At 37.4% G+C, this 14,213-nt stretch overlaps 2 protein-coding genes across 5 annotated transcripts in view; one reads left to right on the top strand and one right to left on the bottom strand.

Annotated features, from left to right (window-relative positions):
• The window catches only part of LOC101852201 (platelet binding protein GspB), a gene marked incomplete in the record, with an annotated part of 172,951 nt that extends 172,021 nt beyond the window's left edge, over nt 1-930 (bottom strand). The window contains 1 exon segment of the mRNA XM_013085964.2: nt 876-930.
• LOC101851520 (UPF0462 protein C4orf33 homolog) overlaps nt 1-13,332 on the top strand; it is a 41,451-nt gene extending 28,119 nt beyond the window's left edge. The window contains exons 1-7 of one of the 4 annotated variants that reach the window (XM_035971346.1): nt 1,070-1,105; nt 2,357-2,610; nt 3,640-3,818; nt 4,774-4,831; nt 5,662-5,713; nt 7,163-7,347; nt 11,432-13,332. In XM_035971346.1, coding sequence (XP_035827239.1) covers nt 2,429-2,610; nt 3,640-3,818; nt 4,774-4,831; nt 5,662-5,713; nt 7,163-7,347; nt 11,432-11,534 — 759 coding nt within the window. In that variant the 5' untranslated portion in view covers nt 1,070-1,105; nt 2,357-2,428 and the 3' untranslated portion in view covers nt 11,535-13,332. Of the gene's footprint in view, nt 1-1,011; nt 1,106-1,282; nt 1,382-2,356; nt 2,611-3,639; nt 3,819-4,773; nt 4,832-5,661; nt 5,714-7,162; nt 7,348-11,431 lie in introns of those variants that run through there. The other 3 variants (XM_005104467.3, XM_005104469.3, XM_005104468.3) reach the window with 3 other exon arrangements.
• The last annotated feature ends 881 nt before the right edge of the window (nt 13,333-14,213 follow it).

Raw genomic sequence — 14,213 nt, 5'->3', positions numbered from 1 at the left:
TTTCTTTTTGTTTTCCATTTCATATAACCCCAAACCTTCTCTCATCTTTTTTCTTCTCAAAGCCTGTGTATTGATTTCATTTCCTTCCTCAAACATAATCGCAAGTGTTTACAAACATATCCTTCAACGCAAAATCGATATGATATAAATCAAATCAGGCTCATAAAATTGCCCCACCTGTAATCCACCATAGTCCATACCTGTATCAATGTCACGATCAATTCAAAATAAAAGTCGACAACATTTTCTTAGGGTGAGTCAGTAAAAGAACTGATCCAATGCTACAATATTAGATTTTCCATTGGGAAAAAATTAAATTGAAGATGTTTTTCACCCGCCCCCATTGGTGTAACGTTAATCATTTAGGAGGCGCCTTCTTCGACCCTGCCTGTGTGGGTCAAACCAGGCTGAGAGGGTCGCAGTGCCCCAGCATACAAGCAGAGAGAGCGTTCTCGTAAAAAAAAATTTAAAAACCACCTCCACAAATAGGAATCGACCTCTGGTCTCGTGTCTTCAACTTCAAATTACAAGCATCGGAATAACTCATAGAGCAGGTAGCTTTTAAAATACGTCTAATACAGTGTTATTAAATCTATTTCCCCTATAAAAAGGAGCTTAAATTGAAAGCGACCTTCATCCTGCTCAGTCTTACTCAAGCAGACGACGTTCAAACCAGTCGATCAGGTTCTCACACACCTGGCCCTGTCTCAGAATAATTACCGGTATAAGAGGATTACAAGAACGTCAACGCGCAAGAATTTTTTTTTCATTGTTAACTGTAGAGAAACTATTATGCATTATTCTAGTTAAGAAAAAAGCGTGAAAACATATTAGCGCGACAAGATCTTGTTGTGAAGATAATCATTAAAGCTTACCTTAGAAACCCGCGCTGCTTCCGCACACACTGCGACAAAACATAACAACAACACAGACAGGTGAGACTTCCGGTCAGATCTTGGGTTCAAAAACAAATTAAGCTAAAATGGCGAAACCAAACAGCTACGAACCGTCATGTTGACAACAAAAAAACCCGGAAGTTTGAGATGCTGTAGGCTACTTTCGATTTTTGTTGCCACTTGCCACATCAAATTCAAAGAATAATCATGTGAGTGACTAGCTAGATCATGGTCTGTTATAGTCTTCTGTCTGTTTTATTTTTCAGCTAGATCTAGATCTAGATTCTATTAATTTGGTCTTCGTCGTACTGATATAATTTGTTCAAACCCTTGTTCAGGCTCAGGAATAAAGTTTATAAAGAACTTGCTGACAGTTAAAAACAGCGATTGGCGTCTCCTTGCCTTGCTTGCATGCTTGGCTTACTTTGCTGGATAGGCCACTGGATAAAGAAAGACAGAAGAGAAATCCTAGATTTCAAGTATTGGTGTGTGTGTCAATTTATATTTCGAAGTGGCTAGCCGTACTCCTGAGAGTCTAGCCGTACTTAAGTACGGCTAGACTTAGATCTAGATATATCTAGATCTAGATATCTAGATCTAGACTAGATCTAGGTTTGGCCCTATTCGACTCAAATCTGTTAAGTACACAGACAGAGGCTTCATTAGATCTAGATTAGATCTAGAATCTAGATCTATCTAGATCTAGATCTAGAATCTAGATTTAGATCTAGATCTAGTAATTATTCGGGTTCAAATATATGCAAGTCAGTAAGGCATCTTTTGGTTTTGCCTGAAATACAAATACTTTAAAATAGGCATTGCAAACTAAAAGTTTCATTTATAATTCAGCCATCAATATTAAGTGTACGGCTAGCCTGACAGTCTAGCCGTCCTTAAGTACGGCTAGCCTGGCTGTCTACCTGTACTTTAAGTATGGCTAGCCAAGAAGTCTTGACGTATTTAAGTATGGCTAGACTGCCAGTCTAGCCGTACGCCAGTCTAGCCGTACTTATCTTAGGCTCTATTAACGTTAGTGTCATTAGAAAACAGGAGGCAGGAGGTTTAAAATACATGCACTGTCATTAAGGCACCTGGTTTCGTCTCAAATACAAATACTTTAGGTACTGCAAACTAAAAATCTATATTTACAATTCAGTAGGCCTATTTTTTTTTTTATGGTCAGTCTAGCCATCATATTAAGAATTTATATAAGTACAGCTAGCCCAACTGTCTAGCCTCTTCCTTTATATTTTGTGATTTGTGTATTCAGGAATGGTTTTCTAATCAAAATCTTTCCAGAATCCAGCAAGATTTGAATTTATCTAAAATTCTAAAGGCCGTACAGTATTCTGAAATATAAGAAGTTCTTAAAAGTTAAATTAAGTTTACTTTCAGTCAATTTAGAGTACTGTCTTTAAGTGAAGTTGTTTTGTATAATCCCTCGCACTTTATCTGACAAGATGAGCCTACCTACGTCAACTTGATGTGCAGCCGAAATTTGCACCGTCAGTGTAGTGGAGTCAGTTACCACTATGAATAAACCAAGGTCTGTAAACAAACATTCCATCAGCTGGATTGTGTCAGGTGTGAGTGGAAAAATCGTTATAGGGACTGCTGTTGTGGCCCTGTTTATTCTTATTTGCAACTACTTCATGACTCCCTCGAACTGCCACACCTCTGGACCCAAGGTGTGGACTGCAGCTGATGGTTCTAGGTATATTTATTATTTATAAATAACTCTCACATGTCTATCGTCTGAAGTGTTATAAATAATAAGGCCTGTACTCAGATAAAATGCCATATATATATTGTGTTTTCATGAATTTTGACTAGTAGTGTATTTCATCCCTTTGTGGTGTTACAGTCTGTACTAATGTGGAGTCCACTTTTAACTGAACCCAATTAAAATCTAAAAGCGGTAAGCCAAAGGAAATTAAATGCTCCATTTTATTGTTCCTTTCGAGCAACACCTCTTTTAAACCGAAAACCCGACTAAACTGAAGAAAATTAAATGGTCCCCCTTATTTCAGTTTTAGCGGACTCAGTGATTCTATGATCTTGGCCTGTTAACTGTTGATGACGAGTTAATTTGTTTGTCAGATAGTTTCAAGACTTCACTACTTTAAGTTAGATGTGTTACTGTGTCTATATGATTTAATACATTATTATTATAGTCATGATTGATGGTGGGAGGGAGGCTGTTGCACTATCAGTCACTTCTCAAATCAAACTGAGCTCTGAGAAAGAAGAAAAAAAATTGTATGCTTTTTATGTAAATGTAAGTCATAAGTTCTTCATTGATTGCTCCTCACTTTAAAAAGTGTTGCATGTTAAGACATACAATGTGAAGGCTCCTATATGATATTATTCAGGCTTGAAAAAGAGAACTCTTGAAAAAAAAAAAAATGATGGACTGGATGTATTAAAAGACTTTTAGGATCACCTTGGCAAAGCAATCCTGAAACAACAAACTGATCTTGCCCTCAATGGAAAACTGCCTTTTCCTGTGGAATCATATATATATATAGCTCTGAGAAACAAATAAAGTTGAAGTGTACACATTGTTGACATTGAATGATCCTGGGTGAAATGCCTAGAACCAGCTGTATTTGATAAAAAGAAAACTGATTAAGTGCTTGTCTCTGACATTGTGCTATTTCAGCTCTATTATTAAAATTTATTGTTAGCGTACTGTTTTATGTCATATCTTTTGTTTTATTTTTTTATTTTTTAAAATTCTCAGGAACTTTGCAATCAAGACAACCTGGAATGGACAGTGTATCAAACATGAGCCTATGAAGGTTTCCCTTAGTCCTGCTGAGGATGGTGGGTGCATCATGAAGGTCAGCGGCCCATTTTTCAACAGTCCGGCTGCTCCGCAAGGTCCTCCGGGGCCGTTTGATAAGCTGTGGGACTATGAAGGTAGCTGTCCTGTTTATGATCTGTATGTAATTAAATCTGTTTAAAAGAGTACACGCTATGTCCTGAAAAACATTTGAAATTCACATTATGGATCTCCATTTTCCTTATTCATCATTTGTTGATTGAATTACGCAGCTGGTATCACTTTTGCCGTCTCAAACATTCCTTACTTCTTCTCTCCACATGTGTCTGTATACCAGTGCATGCAGTTCATACACGTGCACCCGTGTGCTTTTATAGAAAGTGGATGGCCAGTGTGTGACTGATGTTTGTTTGTGAAAGTGGCATGCACTTATTGTTGGCTTCCTGGCACCTTTTATCATTGTTGCAAGCAATCCACTGAAGTCCATTTGGGTATTTTTTACACCAGAGGCAAAAAAATTGTATTTGTAGTGTTGTTCCTATCAGGAGTCGTGAAAAGCAAGAAAATTGTTAGCCTTGACCATAGCATTAATTAAACTGTATTTTGGTGATGTTGAAAGGTGCATCTTTGATAGAGGTTTGGGAGGGTGTAAAAATTTAAAATTCTCTCAATTCGGACTTTGGTGGATTGCTTTCCGCAGCGATGATATTGTTAGTGAGCAGTGTATTTCTATGGGGAAGTTGGCAGTGTACTACTGAGGGGTTTTATTTGTCTTAGAGGTATTTTTCTCTTCACACATGGCCTGACTAAACAAACAGATGAGATTGATGGGGGGAGGGGGGGGGGGGGGGGAGAGATGGCATATGTGTCAGCATTAAGAAGCTCTTACTATAGTACTAAATTATTCCAGGCTTTGATTATGAAAATAAAATGGGGTTTTTGTGGTGTATACATATATACCCTGAAATTGTGTGCTGTTCTAGATTGTCTTGTCTACTTGCATGAATCTTTCGATTAGTTATAGCTGTGTCTCAAAGATACACATGCAATATACATATATATGTATGTAATGGATAAATTGTTTACTTTCAGTTGTCGAGGCTTTTTTCCTGAATGACAAAGACCAGTATCTGGAGGTGGAACTTGGCCCGTAGGTTGTTTGGTTTTTTTTAGATTTTTATCGTGGCTTTGGCTTTGCGAAAAGGATTGTTGCAATGAATGTTCTAGTATGCATAAAACTTGCCATTGTATAAGCTGTCGAATTCTTATGTCATTGTGAAGTGCCTTGAGCCACTAGGAAATAAGAGCTTTATAAGTGATCGTTATCTTTGTAATTTTATTAAGAACCAATGAAAAAAATGTATTAGACAATATAAAGTATGATTCAACTGTGCTATGAACCTTCTCTCACTTGCTTCTAGTCAATAATAGTATTGTTGATAGAGCTGTAGCTCATTTCCCATGTCCTGGTACACTTTGTCTCCATGTTGATTCAAGTATTCAGATGAGAATTTGTTATTAAAGGGAGGGATGGTGAGGCAGAAATGTTGTTTTTTCCTTAAACGACAGTATTTCATGAATGTGCAATAATATACTGACTTTCCTTTCCACAGTTTGTAAGTCAAATCCATTTTTTTTTTTTAAGTTCTGATTCAAAATTCGATCTTGAAAAGGCCCATTACACTCTTTTCATGTTCTAAGCATCGGTATGTTTTCCATTTTGTTAAAGTTAAAGGTTCTGTCGAAAACTGCACTTCTATGGTATCTTGGTTACTTTCATTCTTCAGGCTTATCTCGTTTTGGTATTGCATATGGCTTTACATTTAGGTCGGTGGTGTGTTTGCTAACCAGCAACAGAACTACATCTATCCTAATATTTGCCTATAGAAACATCAGTAACAATAATATTGCCAAGAGTCTGTTTGATTTCCATGTTCTTATCTCTCTAAATTGCCTTCTATTTTTTGTTTACTGTCACAGGCATGGACACCATCTGCTTCTGATGCTCAATGGACAAAGAAATGCTGTGGAGGTTGGACTTGCTTGATATTAAAATTCAAAAGTATTCATTGCATAGTTGCCACAATTTTTTCAAGATTCTTTTCAAGACAATTTTGTTCCCTGAATAAAAAGAATTAAATAGTAAAGAAATCTTGAACATTATTTTGTCAAAAGCTCCTTTGTGCTGTTTTAGGTTTTGTTCTTGAATTTCATGGCAGGCAGTTTTCAAGCAAGATTGTATTGTCCAGTATGTTTTCAGTTCTATGCACTTTGTTTAATAATTGAATTTTGTTTCACCCTTTGAACATGAACCTTTAAGATTGAAAATTGTTAGTATGAATGCATGTGTTCTCGGCACAAGAAAAAAGCAGTGCTTATCCTTTTTGCTGAATGAGTAGAGCTTGGAATCATAGGGTCTAGTTAAACTGTTTTCTAGCTATGATATGTATCACAAGATCAGTGGTGTCGCGTGGGTTGCAGACAAGGTGGTGCATAATTGGAAAGTGAGCAAATGGGCAAAAGGCTTATTAGCTACTATTACTGCTATTAAGATTTCTAGAGAAAGTCAATTAAAATATGCAGGATATCCCGTAATCTACATCTATCGATATTTACAACTGTTTCTAGATGAAACCGCATAAAAGTTTCAATAAAGTGAAACAATACTAACAACTCACTATCCTCACAATCTGAGAAGATTTAACGATTTCTAATTACTTCATGTAGCAGTAGGACTTGCTACACAATAGAGGGAGACAACAGTTTCGATACCCATTCTTCATTAAGTTACCGTAGACTCTAATAGTGTAGTAGATAGGCTAGTGGAAACTGGGATCAAATTTTTAGCTTGCACCAAATTGGTGCTGCGAAGAGCAGTTTCATGCACCTTTCTTCTTGTGCGGGAAGAACGATGCCTAGATTTCTCTACAGTGACAAAAATAACTTTGGTGCAAAAATTTTGCTTGCTCCCAGCAGACACAACTGCAAGCGGTGCGACAAACATAGACCCTCCTCACCGTCTGTCTCTTCACTGGCGCAGCCAGCGGGGGACGGATCGCAAAGATGTAGTTGGCCTAATGTAGATCTAGAGCACTGACTGGTTTAGAACAATTACAAAGGGGGGGGATGAAGGCAAGGGTTAGGTGAAGCGCGCTTGCACCAATTGCACCAGTGGCACCGTGCCACTGCACTAGATGTTTCTTGTATGCAAAGTTGTTCTTACATTCTTGTAACTTCCTTGCTCAGAAGATGTATTATTGAGTGTTCTCAAAAGGTTATAATATAACTCTTTTAAGTCAGTGCAATCTACCAAAATTTTCTTTATGCCGTTTTTTATGTTTATCGGTCTTTGAAAAAGTCTGTACTGTGTGGGGTTTTTATTTTCACTCTTTTAGATTGAGAAGTAATCAGACACTATATTTGGGCTGGTTGAAAATATAATACTATTGTGTAATTGGAATGTATAATGTACATCCGCCAGACCAAGCTCCCTCTGACATACACTGCTGAGATCTACGGGGACCAGTGGGAAGGAAAGGCAAGCATACCGCTGTCTTACTTCCCCCCAGGAGTGACTAAGTTCAACGCCTATGCCATCCATGGAGAGGGCGATAACAGAATCTATGAGTCTCTTTACCCGGCGAAGAATACACCAGCTCCTGATTTGTAAGTACTAAATTTCCTTTTATCTATTTGTGATGCAGCGTGGTGGAATCAGGCTCTCGTCAATTTTTGGGCATGTAGAGTTATTGGTATCATCTTAAAGCTTGTTTACTTGCCTTTATTTGGATGAAAAAATGTCCATTTATCTTGAATACAAGTCGAGATATTTGCGAAAGAAGGAGGTGGGGGTCACCTGTTTTCAGATGTAAAATTAGTGAAAAAATGGCCGCCAAAGATTAGTTATTTTCTTAGCTTAAGAGTCCGTGGTAACTGAAAATTTACTTTTTTTGTGCTTTTAATCTACGTTTTTCAGAAAAATCCACACAGAAATGAGTTCTTTAATGGGCATGAAAGGTGTTGAGCCAAAAAAAACAAAAATTTGATAAAAATTCACAAACCTGCGGAAAAATGCAAGTTTCTTCATTTTTATTATTTTGACGAGAGCCTGATTCCACCACGCTGCCTCACATTTATCTCCAGAGGGGTTTTTCCCCACTATGCCAAAACTCTCTTTTGGCACAAGACCTGAAAGTGACACACATGTCACTAAATTGGTCGTTAGAATTAAATCAAAAGAAATGAACCTATTTTGATAGGTCTTCATCTAATGGAAAAACTCACAAGAGAAACCTGTTTTCAGCAAGTGCTGAATATTTATATCGTTTTTTCAGATCAAATGTACACTTACACACCAACAAGCACATAAACAGAATCAACCCCATGTGGGAACCCCATTGCAGACACTGTGACTTCCACAAGGAGACCGTTGAACATCTTCTCCTTCACTGCCCAAACCTGGCAGTTCTTCGACGCGGGCTCCTACACACACCTACAGACTTACAAAGCCTGCTCTACTCTGGCATTGACCAGATGACAAGGACATGTGGTTACTTGAGGGAGGCATTGTGCTGCCAAGAGCGAAATGCTCGCAGCTAAAGGGATTTGAATACAACAACACATAGGAAATACAAATGCCACATAGCAAGTTCAAATGTCACATAGAAAGTTTCACGCCACATAGAAAGTTCAAATGTTCAATAGGAAATTTTAGTGCACAATTGTGCGTAACAAGTTCAAATGTACAAATAGCAAATCCAAATGCAACACAATTGTAAGTTCAAATGCCACATAGCAAAATCAAATATCCTCCACAAAGATTATTCAGCGTGAAAAGCATTTTAATGTGATCAAACCGAGTTGACGACAAACATAAGCAGTTTAATTTTAAGGTAGATTGATCACCATTTAAAAAATCCAGAGGATGCTCCCGTCGAAAGAAATTCAGTTAGGACTGAAGCAACTAGATGTCAATATGCTGCATGGCTGATGCAGAACATTTAGCGGTATGAACTTGCCTTTATTAAGGAGGCTGGTAGCTAGCTGTTGACGAAGAGAAACCAATGAAGAGCATGGGGTGTTCAATGCTTTTTTCGAGTAATGTAGGGTCGAAGGGGACCGAACCGCACGATGCCATAGGGGCCTAATTAGCTGTCGGTGACGAGGGTGGCCTGGTCTTTCACGACTTTCAAGTAGAGGGAATGGCAGCTTTCGTTTCAACCCATCCCTCTAAGAAACTGTTCCAACAATCCCCACGAAGAAGTATGCTTCGTATGTAACAAAGCTCGTGCACAAAGGCAGGTTTTACATGGCAACTCATCCATAGGTTGGGGAAGAAATATTTACCCCCTACACACCTTTTCTTAACATCTACGAAAACGCGTGTGAATTTGGAAATAAGATTTGAAACCATGACTCGGGGAAACAAAAGACCAAATACTCACTCATCAATAAAAGATAGTCACACTTGCCCAGATAATGGAACAAAAAACATAAGCTGTGACTATAGTGAAAATGGCAGCAGCCTTCAGATCAAAGCAAGCCTATAAGCCACAGCGTTTTGTAGTGCAACAATAAGTAAATAAAAGTAAACTTGGCTTTAGATTTCACTCAGTTAGTTCTATAATATTATACCAGCAGTATGTTGATTTGTATCATAACCATTCGTTTCTGTTAAATATGTGAGTTTATTGTCGGTTTTTAACATAATTTAACTGTTAGTTTCGTTTCACATGATTTCTTCCTTGTGGCACCACACGGCTTACGTCTAACCTTTTCGTGGCCAAACCCCCCCCAACCTTTTACTTCTTACTTTGATACACTTCTTATACTTTTAGCCTCCTTTTTAGTTTTAGTAAGAGTTTTACGGCACTTGCAACACAATAAGGTCATATAAGTGCCAAAGATTAGAGGTGTTACAAGAGAGTAACAGGCACAAAAAAGTAGGAGGACATCAGGATGATAGATTTTAGATATGAAAGAAGGAGCAAACCACACCAGAGCACCCGCCAACCACCCACTTAGCCTCCTTTTACTCAAGTTCTAGAATATTATTTACCTTTGAACTTGCTATGTGGCATTTGAATTTGCTATGTGTTACATTTGAGATTTTTATGTTTACATTTGAACTTGCTATTGTTGTATTAGGACTTTTTATGACGTCATTTGTATGTTTGGATTTGCTTGGTGTAATTTGGTCTTTCTTTGCGGTCTTTGAATTTGTTATGTGTATATTTGAACAAAAAACTATATAACATAACGTCATCGTAAAGTAATGTAACCGAGCCGCTGCCAGCGACGTACCAGCACAGCGAATCCGACCGCAAGCCCCTGGGAGCGACTTGCTGGAAATAAAGAGTTAAGGCAAGCAAAGAAGGTTTTAAGTTTTAGCAGACTATTTATTAGGATGCTGTGTACTTTATTAAAAGTTTTTAAAAGAAGACCTTTTTTTTTTATAAAGGTAGTTCAGTATAGAGTGTGATCCTACAGAGTACAATGTACAAGTGAAAAGATCTGATTACGCATGTCGTCAGTGATACAGTACAGTAAACTCTGCTGTTCACTCTGTTGAAATCTTTCTAAGGTCGACATTTCCAAATTGAATGCATACCTGAGAGGTCCTACAAGAAACTCTAGTGGATAATAAGAGAGGATGCAATAACGACCATTAATAACAAGCAGTACAAACACCATAAAGAGAATCGCCATCTGTGTTGTAGCAGTTGGGCATAAATTTGATTCCCATTTGATGTTTTTATCAAGTATCTCCATCTGTCTGCCAGGACATTCATTATATCCTCAGCCTAGGTTGGCTCTGATTGGCAGGGTTGAAGCAACCTGCCTCCTAAATTATCTAAAATGTGTCAATGGGAATGTAAGACAACTCGAATGATAATTACTGTAAAGAGCTTATAAAGGCCGAATTGTTTGTGATAAATTGGATTATCAGTTTAGGCTTGTCACATTCTGAATGTTCAGCGTTTGGTTGATATACTTGGTAGAGCAGGACTTTTAAACAATCCAGGGCTACAGTGGAACGGAGAAGGCAAAAAATGTAGCTTGACTCTCAAAATACCAAACAGTGCAGACCATTGCACTCAGACTTCAAATCTCTATATTTGAAATGTGGAAAATATTGTAGATCCAAAGCAGACCTTGTAACCAATAAGTTCTTGTCTGGCTTAAACCACAATCAAAGTCATCATCAGTATCGATGGACAGTGGTAGTAAGAACATTCTATCCGTACTGTGTGTAAGCCCTAGACATTCAAATAAAAAATATATATATTATATGATGCAGTCTTTTTCACAAAAGTTTTTATTCTTTAACTCTTTATCTCTGAGGAGGGTATACCCACGATGCCGGGGCCCTTTTATGGAACTAAATCTGAAAGTGACGAAGGCATCACTAATTTGGTCATTAAATTGAAACAAGTTTTGATAAGTTTTTCATTTACTGAATGAAATCCCGATAAAAGAGACCTGTTTTCGGCAATTGCCAAAAAGTTATTTGATGTTGAAGTCATCGTAAAGAAATGTGCCGGAGCCGCTGTCAGTGGCTCACTGGCACAGAAGTTCCGACCGCGAGCCGATGGGAGCGGCTGACTGTAAATAAAGAGTGAAGACTTTTTAGTTACATAACCATTTAACCCAATAATATTTAAAAGGAAGTCTATCGCTATCGATATCAGATAAGTGTTGTGTTCATTTACTTTCATATTTTGCTTTTGTTTATTCTGTTTTTCTTCAGCCATCGACTAGAATTTTTTGAGCCTCTGGACATGACCAAGATTGTGTACAACTACAACCCTGATGAGATTTCTGAAAAGTGGAAACCTTATGAGAAGAGTTAATGATGTCACAGAGTGCTGGAATCTTCTTGATGGTGTTGTGGAAAAGTTTCTTACATTATTCTAAAGCTGTACACTTGCTCTTACTTAATCAATGGGGGTTTTTTGTCTGTAAATTTCTTATTTTGATTTTGTTTGTTGCCTTTGCAATTCGACAAGTGCAATGCAATTTGTTACTGCTATGGTTCAAACATGAGATGACTTTTGATTCGGCTTGAAATCCTGAATTTGTGCTTTAATTTTAATAAAATATTTTGAAGAGGATAATTTTACTCCCATTACAGGAATAATGATTGAGGTATTTCAGTTAAACAGCAAATTTCTTTTGTGAGACATTATGTTAAGTATTTCAGATGTCCTGGAGCTTCAAATTTGAAATTGTGATGTTTACCCAAATTATTTTGTCCAATTAATTCTTGTGGCTCTTCAGTTTTGATGGAAATATTGTTTTCATTGTAAGAGCTTAATGTGTAAACGGTCCTAAATCAGCAAAGTCACTTTAGTTTCGTTTTGTTTTAAGTGTATATTTTTCCCACTGTTGATCTTTCAGTAAAGAAAAATTACAGAATCAATGTACACAAGTGCAGCAAAAAGAGTTTTTCTGCCAATAACCATTCCATATTATAAGTCTTTGAAGTATCAAAGCTCTTTTTTTGAGGATCGTATGCACACCTACCACAGTTTGCTTGTTTATAAAATATCACTTATATGTGTCATGATGCGATGGAATCGGACTCTCATCAATTTTTGGGCTTGTAGAGTTATTGGTATCATCTTAAAATTTGTTCATTTGTCTTGCTTTGGACGAAAAAAATATCCTTTTATCTGAAATAGAAATCGAAATATTTGCGAGTGAAGGAGGTGGGGGGGTCACCTGGATTCAGAAGTAAAATAAGTTAAAAAATAGTTGCAAAAGATGAATTAGATCTATTTCCTTAGCTTGAGAATCCGTGGAAAATGAAAATTGACATTTTTTGTGCCTTTGATTAACATTTTTCAGTAAAATCCACTCAGAAATGTGTTCTTTAATGGGCATGAAAGGTGTTGAACCAAAAAAGGAAAATTCTATAAAAAATTCACATTCCTGCGAAAAAAAGCCAGTTTCTTCACTTTGATTATTTTGATGAGAACCTGATTTCACCACGCTGCCTCACATTATATTAGTTCAGCAGTGAGTAGACTTATTGACTTTTGTTTTCATTTTTAAATGAAATGGTACAAGTAAGAAATTATTGTATTTTTATATACCATGTGCAATTGTTATGAATCTGCAAGTTCAATATTTTTCATTACAAGGGTGCCATTACTACAAGTGCTATTTTATTGCTCGCTCAGTCACTTTGTAAGCTGTCTTTCTGTTTCTGAGAGCATTTTGAGAGAAGACAGATTCCTAATGGATAATAAATGAACTCATGAATTCTTTATTATATTTCTTGTTATATTATATATAAAAACGAATTGCCTCGCAGAGAGATGTGCTTGAGGTAAGGTCAACTTTATATGATTTCACGATTAAATAAATTCTTTTTAAAAACTTGTTACTTTGGTTCTGATTTTTTTCCCATTTTGTAGGTTGTATTGCACTCAGAACGATATGAACATTATGGGCCTTGTTTTCATGTTTGGTAAACAATGTAATGTAATGTGGTGGCTAAGCTCAGGACCAGTCAAAAAGAAAATCAGGACTGATTTTTCTCTGTAAGAAAAGTCCCACTGGCAAGATTATAATATTCTAGCATTCTGAAGAATCTATGTTCATCTGTGGTTGTTTTAATTTTGCATTAAAAATATTGAACATTGAACAATAGATTGTTTCTGACTGCATGCTTCTGGGACTGTAGGCTAGATTACAATTTCACCCTTTCCATCATGTGTCGCAGCGCAGAATGAGAGGAGGAAGAGGGAAGGGAAAGCTTTTGTAACATCAACGTTTTTGATTTCAAAACCAGACAACTCGCTTGAAAAACAAACATGTTGTATCATGACAGTCCAGACGAAACAGGGCAAGGTCAGGGATAAGATTGTCACAATGTGATGCTAGCTGAAACTTACTTACATATGTTTATTAAATATATATATTTATGTGTATGTAAGAAAACAGCTTTCGCTTCTTCTGTCTCCACAACTTTCTTACAGCCTGGTGCCTTAATTAATGCAGGATCAAGCACCCTAGCTTTGAATGAGCTGGCATGCTGCTTCTCTCTCTCTCTCTCTCTCTCTCTCTCTCTCTCTCTCTCTCTCTCTCTCTCTCTCTCTCTCTCTCTCTCTCTCTCTCTCTATCTATCTATCTATCTATCAATCTATCTCTCACTCTTTCTCTCTTTTTCTCTTCCCCCCGCTCTCTCTCTCTCTCTCTCTCTCTCTCTCTCTCTCTCTCTCTCTCTCTCTCTCTCTCTCTCTCTCTCTCTCTCCCTCCCTCCAACCCTCTTTTTTTATCTCGCTCTTTCTCTCTTTTTCTCTTTCCCTCTCTTGTTTTCATTCTCCCTCTTGCTTACACACCTGCGCGCGCACACACACACACACACACACACTCACACACACACACACAAATAATTAGAACTCGTGTCCTTCTCCAAGCCCATCCTCTTAATCGCTAGTGACGAAGTGCATGCAGAGGATATAAACATTAAACACACCATCTTACATGTAGCCTATGTTGGATATGTCCGCCCAGTCCTGGAA

Source organism: Aplysia californica, unplaced genomic scaffold (assembly GCF_000002075.1).
Source record: "Aplysia californica isolate F4 #8 unplaced genomic scaffold, AplCal3.0 scaffold00421, whole genome shotgun sequence".
NCBI lineage: Eukaryota > Metazoa > Mollusca > Gastropoda > Aplysiida > Aplysiidae > Aplysia > Aplysia californica.
This window is presented reverse-complemented; position numbering and strand designations above follow the sequence as displayed.